The sequence below is a fragment of the Colius striatus genome, chromosome 6, assembly GCF_028858725.1.
Source record: "Colius striatus isolate bColStr4 chromosome 6, bColStr4.1.hap1, whole genome shotgun sequence".
In the NCBI taxonomy this organism is placed as follows: domain Eukaryota; kingdom Metazoa; phylum Chordata; class Aves; order Coliiformes; family Coliidae; genus Colius; species Colius striatus.
The window spans coordinates 4,746,856-4,769,637 of record NC_084764.1 but is presented as its reverse complement, the minus strand read 5'-3'; the positions used below and the strand labels follow the sequence as shown (position 1 = coordinate 4,769,637).

Genomic DNA, 22,782 nt, shown 5'->3' with positions numbered 1-22,782 from the left:
ATCATTGCCTATAATTCTCCTGCCAAGCACCTACGTCTCTATCTTCTTGTTCATCTCCTTGTTGATATTGGAAATCAGGCTGCTGTTAGGGTGCTTCCATAACCTCTTCTCCAAGCTGAACAAGCCTAGATCCCCCAGTCTCCCCTTGCAGATCATATATTCCTGTCCATTCCAGGTTCAACACTTCATCTTTTTTCTGTGTGAAGCTCAAGAGATTCCTGCTGGCCCGTTCCTCTGTCCTCTCCTGGGCTCTCTGAATGTCAGCACTGCCCACAGGACAGCACTCTCAAATTTGCCATCATCTGCAAACCTTTTGAGGATGAATTGTCTCCTCCACCAGGTCACCAATAAAGACTTACAAAAATAGTGTTCACAGGAAGTATCTCCTGTCTATGCTCTAATTAAGTTCCTTCTTGTATTGCTTATTCTTTGTACACTCACCTGTGGAAGAAAATTGGGACGAGGAGTAAGTCTGGGAGGAGGGATGAACTGCGGCACTTTTATGGGCTGAGGGGTAGCCTGAACCTGCTACAAGGACAAAAGAGAGTTCAGTAAAAGGAAAATAGCTTGGAAGCTGTTCACCAAAATCAACATCCTGCACGTATTTTCAGACCTGGTTTTCCACCCTGTAAATCATTTCTCATAGTCACAGGTTTCTCATCAGAGAGTGCTACTCTTACTTTCCAGTTCCTCCACACCTTGCTTCATAAACTGAAGGTATCTTTCCTTTCAGTTCAACTGTGCTGTGCTCTGCAAGCTAAAACCATTTCATTTGAAGAAAATGAAAACTCCTAGTGGTTTTAATAGTCAGTAATTGGCTTTACAACAGACAGAAAATAATAACAGCCCAATATCCAGCTACACAAACCATTGTCCCTTCATAATGAATGGCATCCAGAAGAATGAAAGAGCATCTCATACAAGTAGGAACGATCTGGGAGTTACAACTCCTTTAGCAAAGTTAGTGACCCTGTGAAAGGGCTCTAAATGCTCCAATTTGAGATTTTCAGAAGGAGGCTCTTCACTTGAAACAATGAAGCTCTGATTTTAAGGCATCCTAAGTATTTCCCTAAGTGAAATCAGTTGGATGGAGCTGCCATGTGACTAACTTCTGAAGAGCACTGCTAGTTACCCTAAGCTGAGAACTCGGCAACATCCTCTGAAATTCATGCCCATGGTAGTGTCCACCCTCCTGTGCTTCTGTCTGCCCGTGTAAGACTGCAATTTACCTCAAAAAGGCCTTAAAACCATTAATCAAGGCTTGGAAAAGTATTCTGACAAATTTGCTACAGAAACAGAAATGGTGGACTATTACCAAACCAGAATCCCACTCGCCAAACTCAAGTTATTCAGCAAAGAAATGAAGCACAGACACAAAGGACAGATGAGAGTGGCGTGAGGGACAACATGGGGAAAGAGAACAGTAGGAAAAAACTCCACTCAAATAGTCTTCTCTTTTCTGATTGCTAACATATGCTTCACTGGGAGGCAAAATTACTTCCATCTGCACTATTAAACTGTATTGATTAATAAAGATAAATTGGACTTATATTTAGTGAAGCCTTAGCCTTTAGTCCAGAAGTAGAATTTCCCTGTCATGATGCTATAGAATCACACAGAATCACAGAATCTTAAAGGTTGGAAGGGACTTTGAAAGCTCATCCAGTCCAACTCTCCTGCCAGAGCAGGACCACCTAGAGTAGGTCACACAGGAACTCGTCCAGGTGGGTTTGAATGTCTCCAGAGCCATTCTATACAATGCCTTGGTTTCTAGAACAAGAAGAATCCAATTCTAAAACATCAGTCTTTTTGTTTCTAGTTGGCTAACTGTTCTGGAAAAGACTGTGTGATGTAATCAAAGCACTTTCCAAACCCTATGCTTGAAGAAGCAGGATCTGTATCTGTGTATGAAACAGTGGGGAGGGAAGACACAGTAGTGATGTGGCTAACACCAGAGAACTCATCATGCAAAGGGAACGAGAGAGATTGGCTCCAAAGAAAATCTAAGATGAAAACATCAACTGATCAAATGAAGAAAGTCTGACATCTCCTTCACCAAAGAAACAGAACAGAGCCACGTAGATGAGGCGGGGGTGAAACACTCGTTACTTCCCCATGACTAACGATTACTAACAGGGGAAACTTTACACAGAGGTGATGATAGCACCCATTTATAAGGCAAAAGAGTAATCACAACCCATGTAGACAGTAAATGCTTTTCTCTTAACAACATCAGCTAGTGAAGACTCACAACATGTCACTACCATTCTCCTTTCTGTGCAAAATACCTGCCTTTGGCGTGTTTTTTTTTCCCCCAACAGCCCTCTGTAGCAAAGCAAACCCACACATATCTGCAGGGCAAACACATGAAACGCTTACCAAAGTTACTGTGTTTTTTGCCACTATTTGGACTGCCTCAGCTCCTGGCCCAGTGACCTTATTTGTTGTCTGGAGGTTGACTGGTGCATTCTGCGCATCAGTGCTGAGGACTGCTTTCTGATTGTTGTTGATAGCAGTAACCATGGCAATGGTAGGTCTCTGACCCACAACAGAGGCAGGCATGGTCGCAGTTGCTGCTTTCAAGACGAGAGGTAGTGTCTTAGTGGTGATCATAGAAGCTGTAGTTACAGTTTTCTAAGGGAAACAGAAAATACACTGTAAGAGACAGAGACACTTTGTATCAGACAGGACGTGGGTTGGTTAGTCAGAAACAATAGACAGTAAGAGAAAGAAAAGGCAGCCTTAAAGTCTTATCTACCTAATGTTCAGACAAGCACGTTACCTTCCGTCTCTGAAAACTGGGTTCTGATCTGAGGCACCAGCTGGGTCTGTTTTAATCACCTGCAGCATTACAAGTGGATTCAAAACCAACTCCCCAGAAGCTGACAATCGAGTGTTGGCAGTAGCAGCACATTTGGGGATCTTTTACAGCTTCACATCACTTTCAAACATGAACTGTCAGTATCAAACCTATAAGGTGGAGGTTTATGAAAGACACCAGCAAACTGCTTTCACCTTCTCACCTGACAAAACTCCATTTTTCAAATGGAGACTTTACATAGAGACCCTCAAAATCATGGGAAGAGGGAAAAAAAATTCCACAAATTAGTCTCTTTAAGAGAAAAATGAATTATGATTTTGGGTATCCCAAATTTCAGGTTTTGAATTGAGCTATTTGGCCCTCAATTTTCTTTCCTGAGACTATGAGTAGGGCTGCCCTGAAGGTGTAAGTGCTGGCTGTTAGTCTGTCCAGCTACAGGCAATAAAGTTTCACTTCTGAGGAATGGGCTGCTTTTGGAACATAGGATTGCTCTTGGCCTGTGGGTTTGAATCACTTGATGCCACAGTTTGTCTGAAATGCCTGAATACACTATGGCCACAAAATATGAAGTTAAAACAACTATAATCCCACGGTTTTGCTCTAAAACAGTCTTCTAAGATGTTAAGGGAAATGGACAATTCTGAATCCCATTCAAAAAGCAACAAGTCAGAAGAGTCTCCATATTAAACCAGAACACAACGTGCACAGAAAACTCCTGACAAGTGACACTCAACAGAATGGCAAGAGAGCTTATTCCTTTTCTCTTTGGTCTAAAAAAAACCACCCTGTACCAATGGCACTGCACCTTCAAAGCAGTTCCTGGTGTAATCAAATGTTCTCGGTACGAAATAACCACCGTTCCCTCCCGATGTCAGCATTAGGCTTTACAACAGGAGAAAACGGAGGAGCAGAGATCAGGCAATCTTTTTCATGTTCTGAACATGCCTGATTTAAACTGCTTGATCTTAATCACACAAGACCTTTCTCTTATTTCTAATAAAATAATAGAAACATATTTCCAGTTGGACTCTTCAGCAATTGTCACCTGTTTTATTTCCTGAAAAGAACCCACACCACAGTTTACCTTCACACCTCTCATTTCATAATGTTTAAACTGTTAATTACACACAAGTGTGAAAAAAGATAAAGCACTGCATAACACCAAATTAAAGGACAACTCCCTCTCCAAATTGATACACTTACACAAAACCCAGACGTAATTAACTTCTCCTTGTTGCAGTAGGAACAATTCCCTTCACTTTTTAACTGAGATTCAAGGGCGTAGAGAGCTCTGCTGCACCTTCTCCAAAGCAAGAGGCTCCATTCCCCTAATGCTGTAACACTGTTTGAGCTTTTCCAATGAGATGTCAGATTTGCACGAGCATTACGTTCATCCATAACCATTTAGAGTGGATCAATCATGTAACACAAGACTGTGATTCCTTCGAGGGGTTTGAGCAGGTCTGTAAGTACTAAGAGTATAGTTTCAGACAGCAGATGACAGAGCTTGAATACCCCTGTTACTTTGCTGAGCATTAATTACCTGGGTTATTCTAAAGCTCTTTCAGTGCATGAGTTCATACTGAAGTGGCATCCATGGTAAGGCTGTATTATTTCATACCATAACATGGCACTAATATGACCTCTTAGCAGGGTTGGTGCTTTAGGAAGACTTTAAAAGCCCTTCTTACTGGACTATACTAAGGATATTCAAATATCACTATTAAGGCAGTACATAAACCTTGATTCCTAAATTGATTTACTCTGAAAACAACATTTTAAAGCATTCTCTTTACTGGCACAGTCTTGAAAGATGTATTCTTTACAAAAGCAGGCACCAAACAACTTTCTAGAGACAAAATATCTGACTTTGCTTAAAGAGTTGGAGGGGAAACAGGCACAACAATCTTAGATGCAAAATGCATACAGAAGCAAGTGAGGTGACCTCAGAATCCCACCAACATCAATAAAAAGAGAAGAATCTGAAGGATAAAAGCTGGTTTATTTTCTCCAAATGAGAGGAAGAGCTGTCTTTCTGTTTGTAATTACTTTGCAAGTACAACTGTTATCAGTGTTAGTCAGAAGGGTGCAGCAGTTTTTTGACTGTTTCACTAGAGGGCTCTTTAACTTTGAATAAACCCTCACTTTTTACAACCCAGGAGATGACCTGGAAGTTAATGCAAACTGTGGAATGTGGAGAAACACATGAAACTGCTTTTGCTGTCATGTTCCCTGACTGAAAAAACAGGGAGCAGTGACCCAGCAAAGAGTGACCCACTGTTTGCCTGTAAATATGTTAGGACAGTAATATTTCCTTCCTCTGTTTTAGCTTTGCCATTGATGTTGCTGCTCAGAAATGTCTTTTCCTTAGTTCAGTTTGCTTCACTCCTTCAAAAATTCTTCTCCCAAAAATACAGCTCCCTAAGCCTCGCAAAGAGAGATTTAGAGTGCATCCTAACCAACTCGTTGAGTTAATGAGAGAACTAACAGCCCAATCATTGCTCCCTCCTCTCCTTCCAGGAAAAGGGAAGACAAGAATTACAATGGGTCAAAGCCATGGTTGTGACTCACTGTGTTGTGCACAAAGGGAACTTCACAGGTGAATTCTGTCACCTGCCTAAGCAGTTAAATGTGAGCTGCTGCGATTGCATCGACAGAAAAAAAGACCTCACAGACACTTCTCTTGACATAATATCTCCCTGCACTTCCTGGCTGTTTTATTAGCACCCTTCTGGAAATCTCAATATTTGAACTTGGATTTGCCCTCTCAATAGAAGGAGACCGCTTTCTCTGGTGAGTTCTGGGATCATGTCTCTAATCCTATAGTGTAGTGAAATTCAGTGTGCCTTCCATCTGGTCTTGTGTGGGAGTCTCCCTGCCCATGGCAGCAGGGTTGGAACCAGAGGATCTTTAAGGTCCCTTCCAACCCACACCATTTTATAATTCTGTGATTCCCAAGAAAGAGACTACCTTCTAAAACTCAAACTTTGCAATTAACATTGGACACTTGTGGACAAATCCCTGCAAACTCAGTTAAGCACTATTGATATGAGCCAACATCTGTTTAAAAAGAATCAAGCAGAAAGAAGAGGGAATTGTTTTCTTACTTTTTGTTCACAGTGGGCACTCTGTTAGTCTTTTAGAGGTGAAGTATTTTAACCATACACCTCATACAGTGTGTGTAAAGTCTTTACTGTTTCTTGAGACCTACTGGGTACGGATAGGCAATCACTCATGCACCTCTGGAGAAGACAAGTTCATTTGATAAACTTTCATTTATTTTTAAGATCCTTCTTTTCTATGAGGTCATGATTTGAATTATAAACACTGCATATGTTTTTTTCCACTCTGATAGGAAGACAAAAGCCTCTACAAGACCCACACCTGCATATGCATAGAAGGAGAAACTCATACTGGTACAATAACAGGTGTAAGTGAAGGCCTTCAGTTTTCTCTCTGCGCTTTTCTTTCATGTTTTTTGTTTAGTTTTGGTGAACTTTACCTTTAGCAAGGAAAAGAATGGTTGTAGAGACTTTTACCTGTGATCCAATCACGTTTGGAGAGGGTGCAGTGGACTGCTGCTGCTGTTGATGGTGATGTTGCTGTAGCTGTTGTAGTGGTTGCGGCTGTGGCGTCTGTAGTTTGTTTTCTGACTGTGCCAATGGCTGTATTTGAAACTTACTGTCTGGCTGTTCCTGCTTCACTATCAAATTCTTTCGAAGTTGTTCCACCACTCTTTTCTAGCAGATAAACAAAAACATAAACAGAAATGATGTCAGTCATTTAGCTGCACATATTAGAGGGGATAATACCACCTAAAATTGCACGTAAACAAAGAACTGCTCAGAAGCATCGTGGGATTCCTCTTTTTGGATTGTTAAATATTGAGGTTATCCAACAGGCACAGTGTCTCACCAGGTGACAGAGAAGTACTGCTGAGTGACCTTGCAGAAACCCCAAACTCAGCCTATTCACAAACCACCACAAAGTTTCTGACTCCTTCAAACACGAATCATTCCTAAACAGTGAGGAAAAAAGACTCCGGACGGAAGGCTCGGGGTTGACCTCAAGGCAACGGGGATGTCATTTTGTACCAGGCATTGAAACTTGAGTGGAAACACAGACAGTGTGAGTGCAGAATGGGGAAGAGGAATGGCTTGGATGTGTGGTCATTCTCTTCAATATTATTGGTGCCTGAAAGAAAATCAGATAGGGCTGCCTACATGGGAAGGTAACAGCACGGATCTATTCTCCCAGCTGAAAGGCTTTCTGTTACATTATGGCTTCCAGGAAAGTTTTAAAGCATTTAAAAAGAAGTTTCTTCTCTTGGTAGCCATTGTGAATCTTTTAGAGAGTAACTCAACAGCTTTAAGAGCAGACAAGGTGACCTGCAGGATAAGATAACATGTTGGCACACGGGTAATAACTTCACAGTTTATGTCCATGTTATACTTTAGTGTGGACAAGGGTGAAAGCACCATCAGACTTTTTTCAACTTTTGAAGGCACAATAAAGCCAACATTTTTACTACACTCCAACCACCCCCAAATTAGGACAGCTTTGAAAAGGTTTAGATAAGCCACTTTGATCAACACCATGCACATACTCCAGAACAGTTATACGACAAGGTTGGCTTTGGAAGAAGACAATGAAGTCAACAGATGTGACAGGGGCTCAATGAGAAAGCTCTAGTGGGAACAGAAATGGTCAGGAAACCTCTGTCAGAGCCAGGTGCTGACAGAGGGCTGCTCCAAGCAGCTTACACTGAAAGGAAAACAAATCATTCTGACAATATTAAATGCTTTGTGTTTTTGTTGTGAAGCCTCAGCACTAAAGCACAGTACAAGGCAGAGAGATGGTGAAAAACAAACAAACAAACAAACAAACAAACAATTCCAGCTTTTTACAATCAACTGAAACTTTTTTTTTTTTACCTCAAATTTCTTTCAAAGAGGATTATGAAATTCTGAGCTAAGGAAATATCTGTTCTCTGCATGGTTCTTGTGGACACACTGTAGCCTTTGGATTCTGAGCAGCTTGCTTATGACGAGATAAAACTGCACGGTGCCTCACGCACTGAATGTGCACCTCTAGCCATGAAGAAGGGAACAAAAGGCTCAGGGTCCCAAATTGGCAGATGTGAGAACTGGAACTTTAGAAAGCCAAATAAAACACAAGAGAAGCAACAAAAGCCCACTTCACTTCTGTTTCATGAGGTCACATGACAGTCTTTTTGCAAAAGACTGAATTGAGTGACTCAGAGGTGTACAGAAGGACTGCCTGGCTTCTACAGACCCCACAGCCCTGCATGCTCAGTAATGCACACTCAGCTCTGACAAGAGCAACACAGGTCCAGCCTCACTGAGAATTCAGGGAGCTGCCAATGGACAGCAGTGTCAAGGAACTATTTTTACTCTGCATCCAGAGACGTGCTAAACACTGCCAAAGCCTTAAGGCTGTAAATTGTTTGTTCCCTTCCACAGCAAGGAGAAAATAACAGGAGGCATTCTCCTGATTCAGATATTTTACATAGGTTTAAAGGGTCTGTGTTTATCAGCTGGTTTGTACACCTATACTGAACAATCATTTGAAATTGCTTGCTGAGAAGACTGACCACGTTAACATGCAAACCAAAGTGCCGTGTCAGCAAACAGACAGGAGAGCTGAAGAAACACTCCCAGAGCGTAACCCGAGGGGAAGGAGAGGAGAATGGAGCAAAGGAGGAAAGGAAAGAATGCAACATGCCTATGGAATACCTGCCAAAAAATGGACTGCACATGTATTGCACAGGAGGCTAAAGAATGACTGTACATGAACAGGAAGGGAGCTTTTGTCTTCCACAGCTGCCTGTATGAAATTCACTGATAATGATGCTCTTCTCCTGATTCCCTAACTGGAGGAAATGAGCAGCAATAGCCCAAGAACTTGTGTCCATCTTGTTCTTTACAATGGGAGGAATATTAATGAAAGGATTTTAAAAGAAAAAGAGAGAAAGAGAAGAATGGGAAAGGCAGGCTGCAGGGCTCCTCTGCCATACTGCTGGAGGGCTCCTCTCTGCCATGCTGCTATGGCAGGGCGAGAGCAGGAACAAAGTGAGTCACATCCCATTCACACGTGTCTGTTCCACCCCCAGGCCTGAACCAAAGCATGCAGAGCTGGGGAAAAACAGGACTGAAGCACAACTTTTATTAGTGCCTTGTGCAAAAACTCAGTGTATTTGGCACAAGATGGATAATGTGAGTGGAAAAATGCCATTGCTCTGGAAGTCTACACCAGCCTGTTAGAGGCTGCTGAGAGCTGCCTGGCAGCAGCATATCCTGCCATCCATATCCATTATGCAGATATTAAATTGGAAGAAACATCTAATGCTTTTAAGATTCAGGGAGTAAAACTGAAGTTTGCAGTGCATGCCAATTGCTTATGCAGTTTATTAAGCTGCTTCTACCAACTGTCAGTAAAAATACCACACTGAAACTACAGACATGGTTTTACTATCTGCAAAGCTGTTGGGATTATCTGTTTGTTAGCAGTTGTCAAGAGGGAGACTCTCAACAACACATCCCAACGTTATTTAGCTTCATTAGCAAAACCAGATGAGACTCTCGGGGTTGCACCTCAACAGGAACTAATTGCAGATCTCCATCCACTTCAGGCCTCCCCTCTGCTGTGTCCTCCTCTGCAAGGCTCCAGCCCACGCCGTAGCTCTGACACCGTCCCACTGCACTACAAGCCAGCACGTGTCTGTCTGCAGCAGCGTTAGCAGGGCCTCCCTTGGTAGGGGATTAAACAGGAGGGTGGTATGAAAGAAACCCTTATGTCTGCTGTCAGATTTGATACTTCATTAAAACTGTGTTTTAAAATTGTTCTTTGACTGTTATTAATCAACACTGAAGGTGATTTCTGTGGCAGAACGTATGACCTGTGTGACTGAAGTTTGCCCATGCTGGTACGAAGTCCCAGCTAAGTGCCTTAGAGATTGAGGTTCTCTGGAAGCACCACAGAAGTCTTAAGAAATATTGCTATTTTTTTAATGTGCTCATTGCCATTTTTCCTTCCCACTCTTTATTTAAGGAGATTTGCTTGAATTAAATTCTTACAGACAACTTCAACATTTTAAACTGAGATGAACTCGATGATAAACACATCACCACAACCACAACTGTTTTCTGCACATCAGAAAGCTCCAACTCTCCCCACAGTTCTGAAACAGCATCTCTTCCTGCAACACTACAAATGCACAAAAAGCACTTGTCTTTCAAGTTTACTGACTCTTCCTCAAAGCCACGTCCCAAATCCTTTCTTTACATCCACAACTGGAGAGAAATTGATAAGCATATCCTTTCTTCCAAACTGTATTCTACCCAAACAGTAACTGCTAGTCCTCTGCAGTAGTTACTACCACTCTACTTCAAAATCCCTTAGTCAAACAGTGCCCTGGAAGCATACCACATCACCTCATAGCTCTTGCTGTCTTGACATCTTTATCACTAATCTCATCAAGAACCGTTCACAGCGCTCAGTTCACAGTCCTGGACATCTTACACGACCCTTTTTTAGAAGTAATAATCATAATCAATATTGTGACATTTAGCAATACCACTTTCTCATTCATGCCACAGGCCAGATCCTAACACAGCATTATAAGATTATTTGGGTTTGATTAAGCAGAAAATCTGCTTCTAGGTCTTGTTGGCCATATATCTTTGTGCCATAAGGTGTCTCCTCTGTGCTCATATAAAATGCTATCATGGATATGTTGCTGTAAGATAAGGGAAGTCCTTGGAGCAAACTTAAAGCTTAGCAAGGTTTAAGTGTAACACTATTAGCTAAGCATTATTTCCATTTTCACCTATCAATCAATAACAAAGTAGTTCTCCAAGTGCAGCAATTTTTTAAACACTAGATCCCTTGTTTTATTTGGTGACACATTTTCCTCACCATCCAGGAAGAAAAGCCTGTGTATCTAAAGGAGGGTCTGATGGTAAACTCCACAAATCTATAAAAACTCACAATACAAAAGTCTTCCTAAAATGAGAGAGAAAAGTACTTAACAGCCTTGCAATGTAAACCTTTTTCTGTCACAAAACCAAAGCTGATGTGGTTTGAATTGCTCAACTGCCTGCCAGTGACCTGCCTTCCTGCTCCACCAGTTCCAGGAAGTCAGCTATCACGGACCCTCTGTTACCTGTTCCCTACAATGACCAAGAAACGTTCTCTGGGATATAAGAGCTGCCGACCGTTGCAGATGAAATGCTAAGAGAAAGAATTGATTTCAAACAAGCTCCATCTTGGGAGTGGGGAGGATGAAGGGAACTGCACTGCTTTGCAACCTTCCTTTCCAGCCCCATCCCCAAAGAAAAGGGAAATACCTCTGCTTTTCCACGAAACAGAAAGATACCAACACTTCTGTGGCAGAAAGAAGCTAAAAAAAGGTTTTGGAGCCCTGGCACGGTTAGTTTTTAACCTGCAGAAGGTGCATTTTGGGAGTGGAAAGATTACATACAAGGAAAATAATTTGTACACTCATCTACTGCTTTAAGATAGTATCTGAAATTTAAAATAGTGAAATCCAATTATAGAATTTGATGACGCAGAATCTTCACCAGTGAGGGGGAAAAAAAGAAGTATAAACTAACTTGAATTAAATTCCTCTGAAAGAATGATCACAGGATTAGAGAAACATTTTCAGCTATGTTGGTGGTTATCCTGTATTTCCGTGGAATTCTGCACCTCTGGCTGTGCTTCACTGCTACCAACATCTCTTTAATCAACACAAAAACACAAACCAACTAAATAATAGTTAATATAATAATAGTAGTTAATATAATAATTATTATCTTCCCAGAGAAAAGTGTGGTATCATCTCCTGCTTCTGAAAGGTGACCAAACTGACACCTCTGTCTGTCAGTTGGAAAAGACTCTGGGGCAGGGCTGCTCATGTGCTGGATGGGAATGTAGCAGTGGGACTAGGAAACCACCTCCACCTCAATACTTGAATCCCTTGCTGAGCAAGATTACTGAAATGTTAACTATTTCTTTTTACAGTTTAAACATGTTTTTGTTAAGTACACAGATATCTTAAACGTACCCAGTCAATGGCTGCACTGCCGACACTCCAGCAACTGTCCCAAAGAGCATGTGCTGCATTCAGCCCCCAGAAGACGTGGCTAAAAGCTGCACAAAGGACTTCTGCACATCTAAAAGGGGTTGTGAAGCACATTAAGGGAACTGAATGCTTCTCCTCCCTCTGCAACGATGGAATTAACTGAGCAATACACTTAGGCTGCTGATAAGCACTAGAGATGGGCCGAGACAGTACAGTTTATATTGGTATACCCCAAACTCATGAGTTTGCTTTGCTTAGTATCTTTACTACAACTACTGAATACAGCACAGGGTGACTTGTGTAAAATGGAATGCAGAGAAATCTTCATTCCCTAAAAACCTGCACAGATATTTTGTCAGGTAACATTATATGGCATTAGTGTGATGTGAAAAGCGTTTTGGTCGTTACAAAGGATGGAAAACTTACCAGACATCATTGTATTTTAGACTCTTTAAAATAATGTCTATGGGTGTGGCTGAAACAAATACACAGCCCAGGCCTGAACATAGGTAATTTTGAAAAGGAATGTGAGATTTTTCCTTTGTGGCAGAGAAATGCTTCTTGAAGTTGCTAGAAACCATTCGGGAGTGAATTATGTGAGTTCTGAAAATAATGTTCCTTCCTTCACTCTTAACGGGGGAGAACGCTCGGAAGTTTTTGATTTTATTTAAAAATATAACTAGAAACATAAATGAAAATGGCCAAAAATAGCTGCTGTGCCATTGTGCTTTATGTGGCTTCTTGATTGCTTTATTTTCAGTAGTGTGTCTTTTACCATTTGCAGCACCACAAGACCAATTCATTTTCGGAAGGGAACGTTGTACTGTGAAATGCCTTATGCATCACTGTCTTCTCGGTTTAGAGTTTTTACCCTTGCACAAAGCAGGGAATAGAGGCTGAACTAGTAGAAGCAGCACTCATGCAGCATTTTCCTGCAGCTTATATATTAAAGAAACCTAATATCTACCTTCTTACTCCAGTGCTTAATGGAAAGAAACTTTCAAGAACAGCTACAAGCATTAAACAACGAAGCAATTAATGAACAGAGAATTAAGTGTATGACAACAGGTGAAACAGAACAGGAAAAACAGTGAAGTGCAGTACTTTGAATGTAATTAAGGAGAAACAGAATGAGGGGAATTAAATGTGGGGTTTTTTTCCCCAAAATTGACAAGGTTTCACCAGGTTTGTTTTGGTTTCACTTTTTCTGCTCCTCAGAAATAGTCCCAAGTACATCTACAACTGGTAAATGGACGTGGGGATCACCTCAACATGGACAGGGTGAATCACAGAATCTTAAGGGTTGGAAGGGGCCTGGAAAGCTCATCCAGTGCAACCTCCCTGCCAGAGCAGGACCACCTAGAGCAGGTCACACAGGAACCCATCCAGGTGGGTTTGAATGTCTGCAGAGGAGACTGTCTGCAGAGGAGACTCCACAGCCCATCTGGGCAGCCCCTTCCAGTGCTCCCTCACACAGACAGGGAAAAAATTCTTCCTTCTGTTTCTTTGGAACCTCTTCTGTTCCAGCTTGTACCCGTTGCCCCTTGTCCTATCATTGGCCATCACTGAGAACAGCCTGGCTCCATCCTCCTGACATCCATCCTTTATGTATTTGTGAACTAAACTGCTGACTACCATGGAAAAGGTGCTCATTTTAATCCTGTCTCGCCCTTCTCTGTATTGTTCTAACTCCATTAGTCTGCTTCAGGGGAAAAAAATCCCTCTCCTTAGGAAAAGTCACCCAGGGTTGTGCAGAAAAGAAACAAGGATTCTTTAGCACTTCAACATAAAGCACGTTTCTATGACCTCTGACTCAATCTAGTTTTCCAGAAGTGTATAACGTGGTCTTGTAAAGTCTGTCATGGACCGAAGCTTGGGATGTAAAACCTCAGCACAAAAACCACTGTGGATTATTATTCCTAAGCAGGAAAACACGCAGGAACAACCAGTCCCACGGGAAAGCCGTTCATATCTATAGATGATAGCCAGCTGCCTAAGCTAAACGCCTCTGCTAGCAACGTTCTGCTCTTTCCCTTCTCCTGCCTCTGATTTACCTCATAAGGTCACATCCTCTAAACTGAATTTTTAATTAAGCAAGCACAGGAGAGAAATGGAAATTAGCAAACTGATTTCATGTTTCAGAATTGATCAACCTGAGCAGAAGCCCACTTCTCATATTTTTGAATAGCCCATGTGGAAAGGACACTCACCGAGGAATTTTTACGGCGTACTACGGCACAGTAACACAGTCCCTTAACTAAAAATGAATCAGCTTCATCAGGATTCTTGTGCATCCTACAGCTATCCTCACGACTGAATCACACCTCCTCTCCCTCCTCATGAAAGGAAACACACACTGCTCACGCTCATGTGCCTCATGCGTGATCACAAGTAGCAAGTGGGATGACTGGCTTTATTTTACCACAGCGTGCAACCTTGTGCTGTTGTGAACAGAAAGATCTGCTTGCTCAAATTATACTGTACAATCACCTGTTGATTACTCTGATGCTGTTAACAGCATCTTAATATTCTTTTCCACAGTTGCTTTACCAACATCACAGCCTAGCAGCAGCAGACAAGCCTTTTCCCTGTGTCATCAACCGAACACTGTTTAGCACCAATTCAATTAAAAACCATCACTTAACAACATCACATTGCAATTCACTGTCGATCCCCATCCACTTCATAGGCAGAATGAGTTATCAGAGCAAAAAGTCAGAGTTTCACCTCACTGAAGTGAGAGATTTTCCCTTCTTAGTCATTTGAACAGTATATTAGACATAGATATTCTGGCCAGCTAAATAAACCTCCTGTACCGTTCTCTTTAGTTAACCAAGCACGATCAAAACAAAGCAAAATGCCTGCTTCCCAGAGAAGACATCAATTTAAATCACTGCACAAGACCCAAACTGCTGGTCTTCAATTTTATCAAGGTTCGTGGATCAGTCAACAGTGACTCTCTGAAAAACAAAGCAACGGCTCTTTCTTTACATAGGAAAGGAGACTTTGTCCCCGTGTTTATTTACCTCAGCACAAAAAGTGCCTCGCTAAGTAGAGCTAAAACTGCTCACTAAATGATGATATCCTCAATTTCTACCTCTCCTACAAACACCCAAGAACGGTCTTTTGGCCAAAAGAATGGAAATCTACTTTTTTCACGAGGGATGCAGAGCTACTGGAGACAGTTCAAAGGAAAACCACAAACACAATCAAAGATCCAACAGACAGCAACACCTAATGTGAGGCTTACTGGGGCTCAGCATATCCAGTTTACAGAGAGGTCACCTCTCAGTACAGATATTTGTACACACAAAAGAAATCTGATGAAAGGAGGCTTTTTAGTTTCTGTGAGAAATGAAAATTGATGATTTTTGCAGAAGGCTGCGAGTTGAAAGTAGACAAATTCAGACTTGAAATAAGACACAGAGATGGTTAAAACAGCCTAATATGAGAGGGAACGGCCTAACGTGGTTTGAAGTCTTTAGAGGAAGGTTATATAGAGCTTTCTACAGGAAATGCTTCATCTAAGTTTTGGAGCCGATTGTGTAGTGGATGAGAGGAGAGGGCTCTGGGACCTGGGAAGCCCCTGCTCATTCTCATCCCTTAGCAAGGAGAGTGCAAGTGCCAGCAATGTTGCCAGCACGCTTCCCCCACACTAAAACTCCACATAAAGACAGCCTTACTCTTCAAAATATGAACATGTTGAGAGGCACAACCTAGCACGTAAACTTATGGTTGGTTTTTTTTCACCTTCCTCTGAAACACGAGATCTTTGGCTACAGTTAAAGAAGCTACCCAAAGCAAGCTTACCTTTTCCCCTAGATGCCTTTTATTGTAGCCTCTTTACGTATTTAGATTTTTATTGATTTTAGAATTGGAATGGGCAAAAATTTTCCCCAGGTCAGACTTGCTGGGATGTTGTTTTTTTCCCTTCCACTGCAATGCAGGATGTGGACTGCCTGCTAGGATTAGGCAAATTTCCCCTCATCAACCTGCTGACATTGCAAGGGCCTTCAGGACAACTAGCAGCCCAATTCACCACCTGTTTTCTGGAACACAAAGATGTGGAAGACAAAAAGCTTAGTACCCTGATAACCAAACTGTCCTACTCTCCCTGAAGTCAGGAGATGTCACAGAGGAGAAAGGGGGATAGAATACAAAGGCTATTTAACATGCAGGAAGTTGAACTGGTTAATCTCCTTGTCCTTTTTGCAGTTCACATGTGATTTATTCCCTCTACTGCCTAGATGCAGATTCACAACTAAAGTTTATCAGCATTCTTTTAAAGGAAAAAGAAAATTGCATGCTAGATGAATGACACAAAACCATTTGATGAACATGATAGTTTCCAACATATGCACACAGTACCCAGCTTTATTAACAGCATGGGGCATTAGTATCTAATCTCAAGTTATGAGTAATCTCAAATTTCAGTTAGATCCAGGAATGTAAACTGCAGTAGCTGCTCTTGCTCCTGACAGAACTCTTCTCTATGAAAGCTTGTAATTCCTTGGTGTCAAAATGACTTCAGATGGTTTCATCACCACATCCTGCAAGGTGAGAGTTCCGTGAGGGGCAGACAGGAAGAAGTGACACACAGAACACCAAGATCTTTCTGGCATTGATGGACATCTCACAGGAAAATGCATTCGAGACCTTTTGTGGCAATATGGGCAATATTCAGCATGAAAAAAAGGTACTAACAGGGACCACATAAGGGAATGTAAACATTCCTACCCATAAGTTCATACTTAGTTCTTCGCAGTGTGCTCGCTTGTTTGACAGTTAAACTGTCATAATTTTACACTGTTAAACCTCTGCTCTAGGGCTTATAGAAGATCAGAGCACTTGTCACTCTCAGTGCAGGTAGAGTGAGATAGAGTGGTTGAGCAGTTCATTCTTCTTTCTAATTACACTCCATTAACCTTCCACATGAGAGCTCCCCTGTGCTTTCATACCAGCAGCACCAACTGGCTGGGTTTGATAAGGCTCAGCGGAGGCTGCAAGACCAGCACGTGTAACTAAAGGAAGACTTCAGCCCTGCAGACTTAGCAGAAGCTGGGCTGAAGCTCTGTTAGTCAGCCACAGTCATATTCAGCTAAATTATACACAGACGGACACCAGCCTCACGCTACTCACTTCCCACACAGCTCTAACTCCTTGAACTTCAGAGATACAGGATGTAGCATTTGAAAGCCAAATGCAGAACTAGGGAATTATTCACTACAGGGAACTGAATAGTTACCATGCTTTCACCTCACTGCAGAGACCTGCCAAGAGAAATGCATTTAGAGCACTAAATCATGCAGGGCGATAGAAAAGAAGTTGCCGTTACATTATAATTAGATCATGTTAGTGTATGCAACCAGAGCACAGGGAAGGAAAATGACTTGGGAAATTTCAAGCTTTTCTCTTTTAAATGCACTTTTCAGTAGCTGGGGTTGTTTGTTGTACGTTCTGAAGACCACACTGGTAACAAACAGCATTATGTTTATCTATAACCTTCTCAACATAAATGATAGGCTTTTCTAAAAAGAGAGACTTCTTCAATTAATAATGTATTCTATGGGAGTTTTCAACCCAGTGCCAGGAAAGCTATTTTCCACGTGCATGAAGGTAGATTAGCATTTGTGTGGAGCACATGCTTACCCAGATAAAAGGGAAACAAATTTGGAAGGAGGGATTGTAAACAATCCGAAAGAGAGTCCAAATTCTTTTCACAAGAACAAATGAAACACTACCCAATCAGCACTTTCACGTGACATCTTATACTCTCCGTTGGAATTTTCATCTCTTTCAAAGCACTTCACAACACACATTTGTGACCTACTCTAGGTGGTCCTGCTCTGGCAGGGGGGTTGGACTGGATGATCTTTTGAGGTCCCTTCCAACCCTTGAGATTCTGTGATAAAGTTGTATATGGAACTGGCCTGTATAAGTGACTGATGGGGATGCTCTTTTTCCTATTGCCTCCATTATCCACTCCAATCCCTCTCCTGTTATTTAATGCACTGTGATAGTCACATCTGCATACATCTCCATAGATAAATATAACTCACTTCTCTTCCACGGTAAGTTGCCCAACCTTCAGCTAATATTTTGAAATGATGTGTTTTCTAAGTCTTGTAACTTTGAAGCGTCTGAAACAAAACCCGTTTGTGCGACAAGCCAAGTTATAATCCATCACCGTCCTTGTTCAGAATGGTAAGGAATTTTATTTCAGGGTTCTGGTGAAGGCTGGCAAAGATCCTCCCAGTAAAAAGGAAACAGAGGTGGTCCTTCTTTGTTAACAGGGAAGGTAAACACTGCTACTGAACCTACCTAAAGTGACTTGGTTTCAGAGTGATCATGAAAGACCTTAACAGAAGACCCATTTTCTATGTCTAAGGAATTCTCTAATAGATTTTGAATCTCCTTTCCCAAATATGCACAGAATCACAGAATCTCAAGGGCTGGAAGGGACCTCAAAAGCTCATCCAGTGCAACCCCCTGCCAGAACAGGACTATTTGGAGTAGATCACACAGGAACTCGTTCAGGCAGGTTTTGAATGTCCCCAGAGAAGGAGACTCCACAGCCCATCTGGGCAGCCCCTGCCAGTGCTCCCTCACCTGAACGGTGAAAAAAATCTTCTTTCTGTTTCTTTGGAACCTCTTTTGTTCCAGTTTACACCCACTGCCCCTTGTCCTATCATTGGCCATCATTGACAAGATCTTGGCTCCATCCTCCTGAGAGTCACTCTTTAGATATTTGTAAACATGAATGAGATGACCCCTCATATTCTTAATCTAAGGATGCTAATTCAGCCCTTGATGCAATTTAACTTGTGCCATCTAAGCGTGTAATATGAGACAGAAACTCTCAATTCGTGGATGTGACTGAAGACAGTGATTACAAAACTGTTCAAGCTGCCGAGGTCGCCTCAGGAAAGCTGAACAGTCAGAGGACAGTTAGTTCTTCCTGCTAACACAAGCTTGCTCAAAGTGCAAACACAAGTACCTCTGTAGCAATAATGAACAACAAGCACTGTTGTTGGGATGCATTTGATACCAAGGAAGGCGCAAGATGAATTTTGTCAAGATATAATTTCTCTACTAAAGATGATGTTCACTCTCAAACCTAATAAATTTGAAACAAACATGATTAGGACACTGAGTAAAATGACCTAAAGCATCCCTATCGCTTGCTTGGTAAAAACAAATGTATCTGTAGTGCTTCGGTGCTGTAACACAATGAAATCTTGTTTGTGCTGGGATTAAAATTTGTCAGGAGAGACAGGATAGCACTGTGAAGGAAGGCAGAACCACAGTTTAATGCCACACTTAGCTCTCACTTCTGTAAGAGCAGAATTCTGAGTTTATGTACACATGAATTGTACTGAATGCCTCTGTAACTCGCTCTCCATCTTTTTTTGCAGCACGTACCGGGATCACGACCGACAGCTCCAAAATTCCTGGCTGTAAGCACCGAGTGTTTTATGTGCATTCACAATAAAGCACTGAAGAGGTGCTTCCACTCCCCTGAGCAGCCAGCCACTGTTGCTAACACCATTTGGAATACTGTTTTATGACAAGTGGGCCAAGCTCACCCCAGCAGAATGCCACACTGCAGCTGGTGGGAGCTTTTTTAACTAATCACCTGAGAAATGTGCCTCTTCAGAACTTTTGGGTAATGTTTGTTCTTTTCCCAACACGTCTTAGAAAGTATTTCACAAGGAAATATTTTGCTCTACATTGGCTCATCACTCCCTTTTCGCAGAAGACCTGTCAAAAATAATGCAAGTACTTTCCTTTTTTATTATGTCAATAAAGAAGCTCTCTTGAGGGTTTTGGGGGCCATGTGGAGGCCTAGCACATAGAAATACGCAGTGTGGTGAAGGACTCCTGGAACAGAATTGCTGAGGCTTTTCATGCTGCTGTTGTAATGATCCTTGAAGACTGAGGATCTGTTGGTATCACAAACACAGATGTGAAAATCCCATTTTAAATGGTGAGAAAAGACCTAGGTGCAACTGGTTAAAACTCTCTGTAATTTGGGTTGGGAAGGGAGGGAGTATTTTTGTTAACAGCATTTTGTTAAAGCCTTTAAAGACAAGACTGTAAAATCTATAGATGTAGAATGAACTCTGAAGAAGCCTTTGATGAATTTCTGTAATTGTCCAAGGAGTTCTCTGTCAGAAGGCAAGAAACAGAAAACAAGCTCTCTTGTAACTCCTCTTCATACGATACTAAACATATACAGTGAGTGTGTTTTTAGAGGAGACTGAGGTTTCTTCTTTGACTCTGCAGGCCCAGATTAGATTTTAAAGGCAAATTAAAAGGATTAAACAAAACCTACAGTGTATTTTCATCACATAATGAAGTGCAAGTTCTTTTTCCAGACCATATGCTTGACTTGCTACTTACTGCAGAGAACAAGCAACATATTGCCAGATGAACACATTTCATGCTACAAACCCGTCTGACCAGCTCAACCTGCACTCTGGTATCAGACAGTCTTAGTGAAACTCAGAAGTATCATTTCATTGGCCCTCACTCAGCATTTCTTGCATGACAATTCAGTAGTGAATATGTTTGGAAGCCTCAGCTCAGAAGGCATAGGCTTCTAAGAACAGCAGCACAGAGTCTCTCTTGGGTATCTCTAAAGTCACCTACCACTCCTGTCTCTAAGAGCTGTAAATCACTAAACAGTAGTTTTCCTCCCCATGGTTTCACACTGATGGAATTCTTTGGGTTTGTTTTTAAAGGAAACACATGTTGCGCTGTTGAGAAAGGCTGAAAGATGACAGAAACCTAGCAACTGAAACATGGGCTGTTAGGGCAAGCCATCTTGGTTTGTGTTTTCAGGTCTGGTAACTTAGCAGTCTTCCTGAGATCTCAAGCTCTATTATTAACCTAGAGAGCTACCTTAAAACTGCACTGCCTTTGCAACCAGGGTCTAATTAAAGTTTCATACACCCAATGGGTACCCTTTTAAACTCCAGTCTGTAAAATAAGTCCTCATGTAACCCCCTTTCTCAGATAACCTCCATGAAATAATAGGCAGAAGCAAGGCTTCAACATTAGGGAGCAGGTTCTGTGGGCTCTGAGATAGGGGGTCCATTAGAGGAACGAAGCAGCTGAGATAACACTTTCCCTCATATTACCTCTGAATTAACCAAACTGATGCTGAAATGCAGGGGAAATAAGCTTCAGGACTTCTTTCTCTTGTCTAAAAGATGTGTCAGGGCACATTCAAGAAAACAGGGCATATTTATCTATTTGTTTTGATACAACTATCCTCTGTTGTATTTCATCTGGCCGTTGGGGCAGGATGTAAGCAGAGGAAAGAGGCTTTTAAAAGATCTCTGCTACACACACAAGGATATAAATCAGCAAGTAAGGGAATGGAACTAACTAGTGATCTACTTGTACCTTAAAAGACAAAACACCATGACCCAAGGCTGAGAAAATATTAACCAATTGTAACACAAACGTCAATGATAGGTGAGGCAGGAATTTTAAAAGCCAACCAACCAACCAATGTAAAGATTTTAACGTGCAAACAGAAATGCTTGGCACTGCACAGGCATTTTTCATTGCAAGCAGAGGAGGATTTTCACGGTAATTGTTTGGAGGATCATATAAAAACGTTTGTATCAAAACCCCACTTAATCCAAGACACGTTTGTCAGTTTGCATAGGAAGACGGTCGAGCTGTCATTGATTGCAAGGCAGCTCAGAAGAAAATAAGCAAGCTCCAAAAACAAAATAATACCAGGAAACACAGAAAGGAGGAAGAAGAAACAGGTTCACACAAGCAAAGGGCACTCACAGACAACGTGAAGCCGAACTGAAAAGCAGAGAAATCTGACAAGCAAAAATTAGTCCCTTCTCACTGGCAGACAAGGCTTGCAGGAGAAAGCCTTGTTGTATTTTATCAGATTGACTTAGAAAAAAAGAGAACACTTCTGGTCACACAAGCCTCTTTTTAAAGTCCCTTCTTACAGACAGGTCAGGCCTGTGCCATGAGCGTTGTCGAATGTGACACGAGTAGTGAAGGGTATGCTGTGAGATTGGTTTGTTAAGGTATTAGAAGAAAGTCCATGCTTCAGCTACACACACACAAGAGCTGAAGCCACGCTTGATTTAACCCCTCAGACCCACGTTCTTAATTGTTTTTCCTCTTTTGTTTCCCGGCTGGTGTGCTGCACAATTAGCTCGTGTATTAACACATGCCAGTACCATGTAAACAGTACTAATAATTCAGTGGCCTTTCCCTGCTCTCTGCATTTCAAATCTATTTCTCATGAGCAGGGTTGTAGTATTCTGCCTCCACATTCCTCATCTTCCTTTTCAGTTTAACGGGAGCAATGACAGGAAGAGTTTTTGCTCCAAGCCCTGAACGCTTTCCGCGCACATTCTCACGCTGCGTAGCTCTCCCAACTGGAGGCTCCATCTTTTTTTTTTGCACAGGGGCAGAAACTGATTCCCTTAATCAATTTAAAGAAGATCAGAAAGCCTGCCTGGTGACCCACATTGCACAAGAAACTGCACCAGCAGTGGAGGCTAGAGAAGCAGCTGCTTTTAGGCCAGCAACAGCATGCTCAGCATGAACAGACTGTACTAAGATTTTTCTCCCACACACAAAACCAAACTGTTCCTGTGCCCCCTTTGTGCTGACGGAGCCCGTCTCTCAGCTGATGAGCAAGTTGCTATTTAGGAAAACATAATTTCTCAACCTATTTTGGAAATTCACAATCATTGTACAATTGGCTGTGTTGGTTAGTATTCAAAGGGGATTTCAAAGGTTCTTTGTCCCGGGGAGGAGATACAACCATTCACCAGCATGCCAGCAGAACTGCTGAGTACACAGCTGG

At 41.8% G+C, this 22,782-nt stretch overlaps 1 protein-coding gene across 3 annotated transcripts in view; it reads right to left on the bottom strand.

The window, feature by feature from the left end:
- Positions 1 to 22,782, bottom strand: part of PHF21A (PHD finger protein 21A) — a 134,981-nt gene that overhangs the window by 20,656 nt on the left and 91,543 nt on the right. For all 3 annotated transcript variants that reach the window (XM_061998545.1, XM_061998547.1, XM_061998546.1), the window contains exons 6-8: positions 6,361 to 6,561; positions 2,380 to 2,634; positions 442 to 528 (exon numbers count right to left, since the gene is read on the bottom strand). In XM_061998545.1, coding sequence (XP_061854529.1) covers positions 442 to 528; positions 2,380 to 2,634; positions 6,361 to 6,561 — 543 coding nt within the window. The remainder of the gene's footprint in view (positions 1 to 441; positions 529 to 2,379; positions 2,635 to 6,360; positions 6,562 to 22,782) is intronic.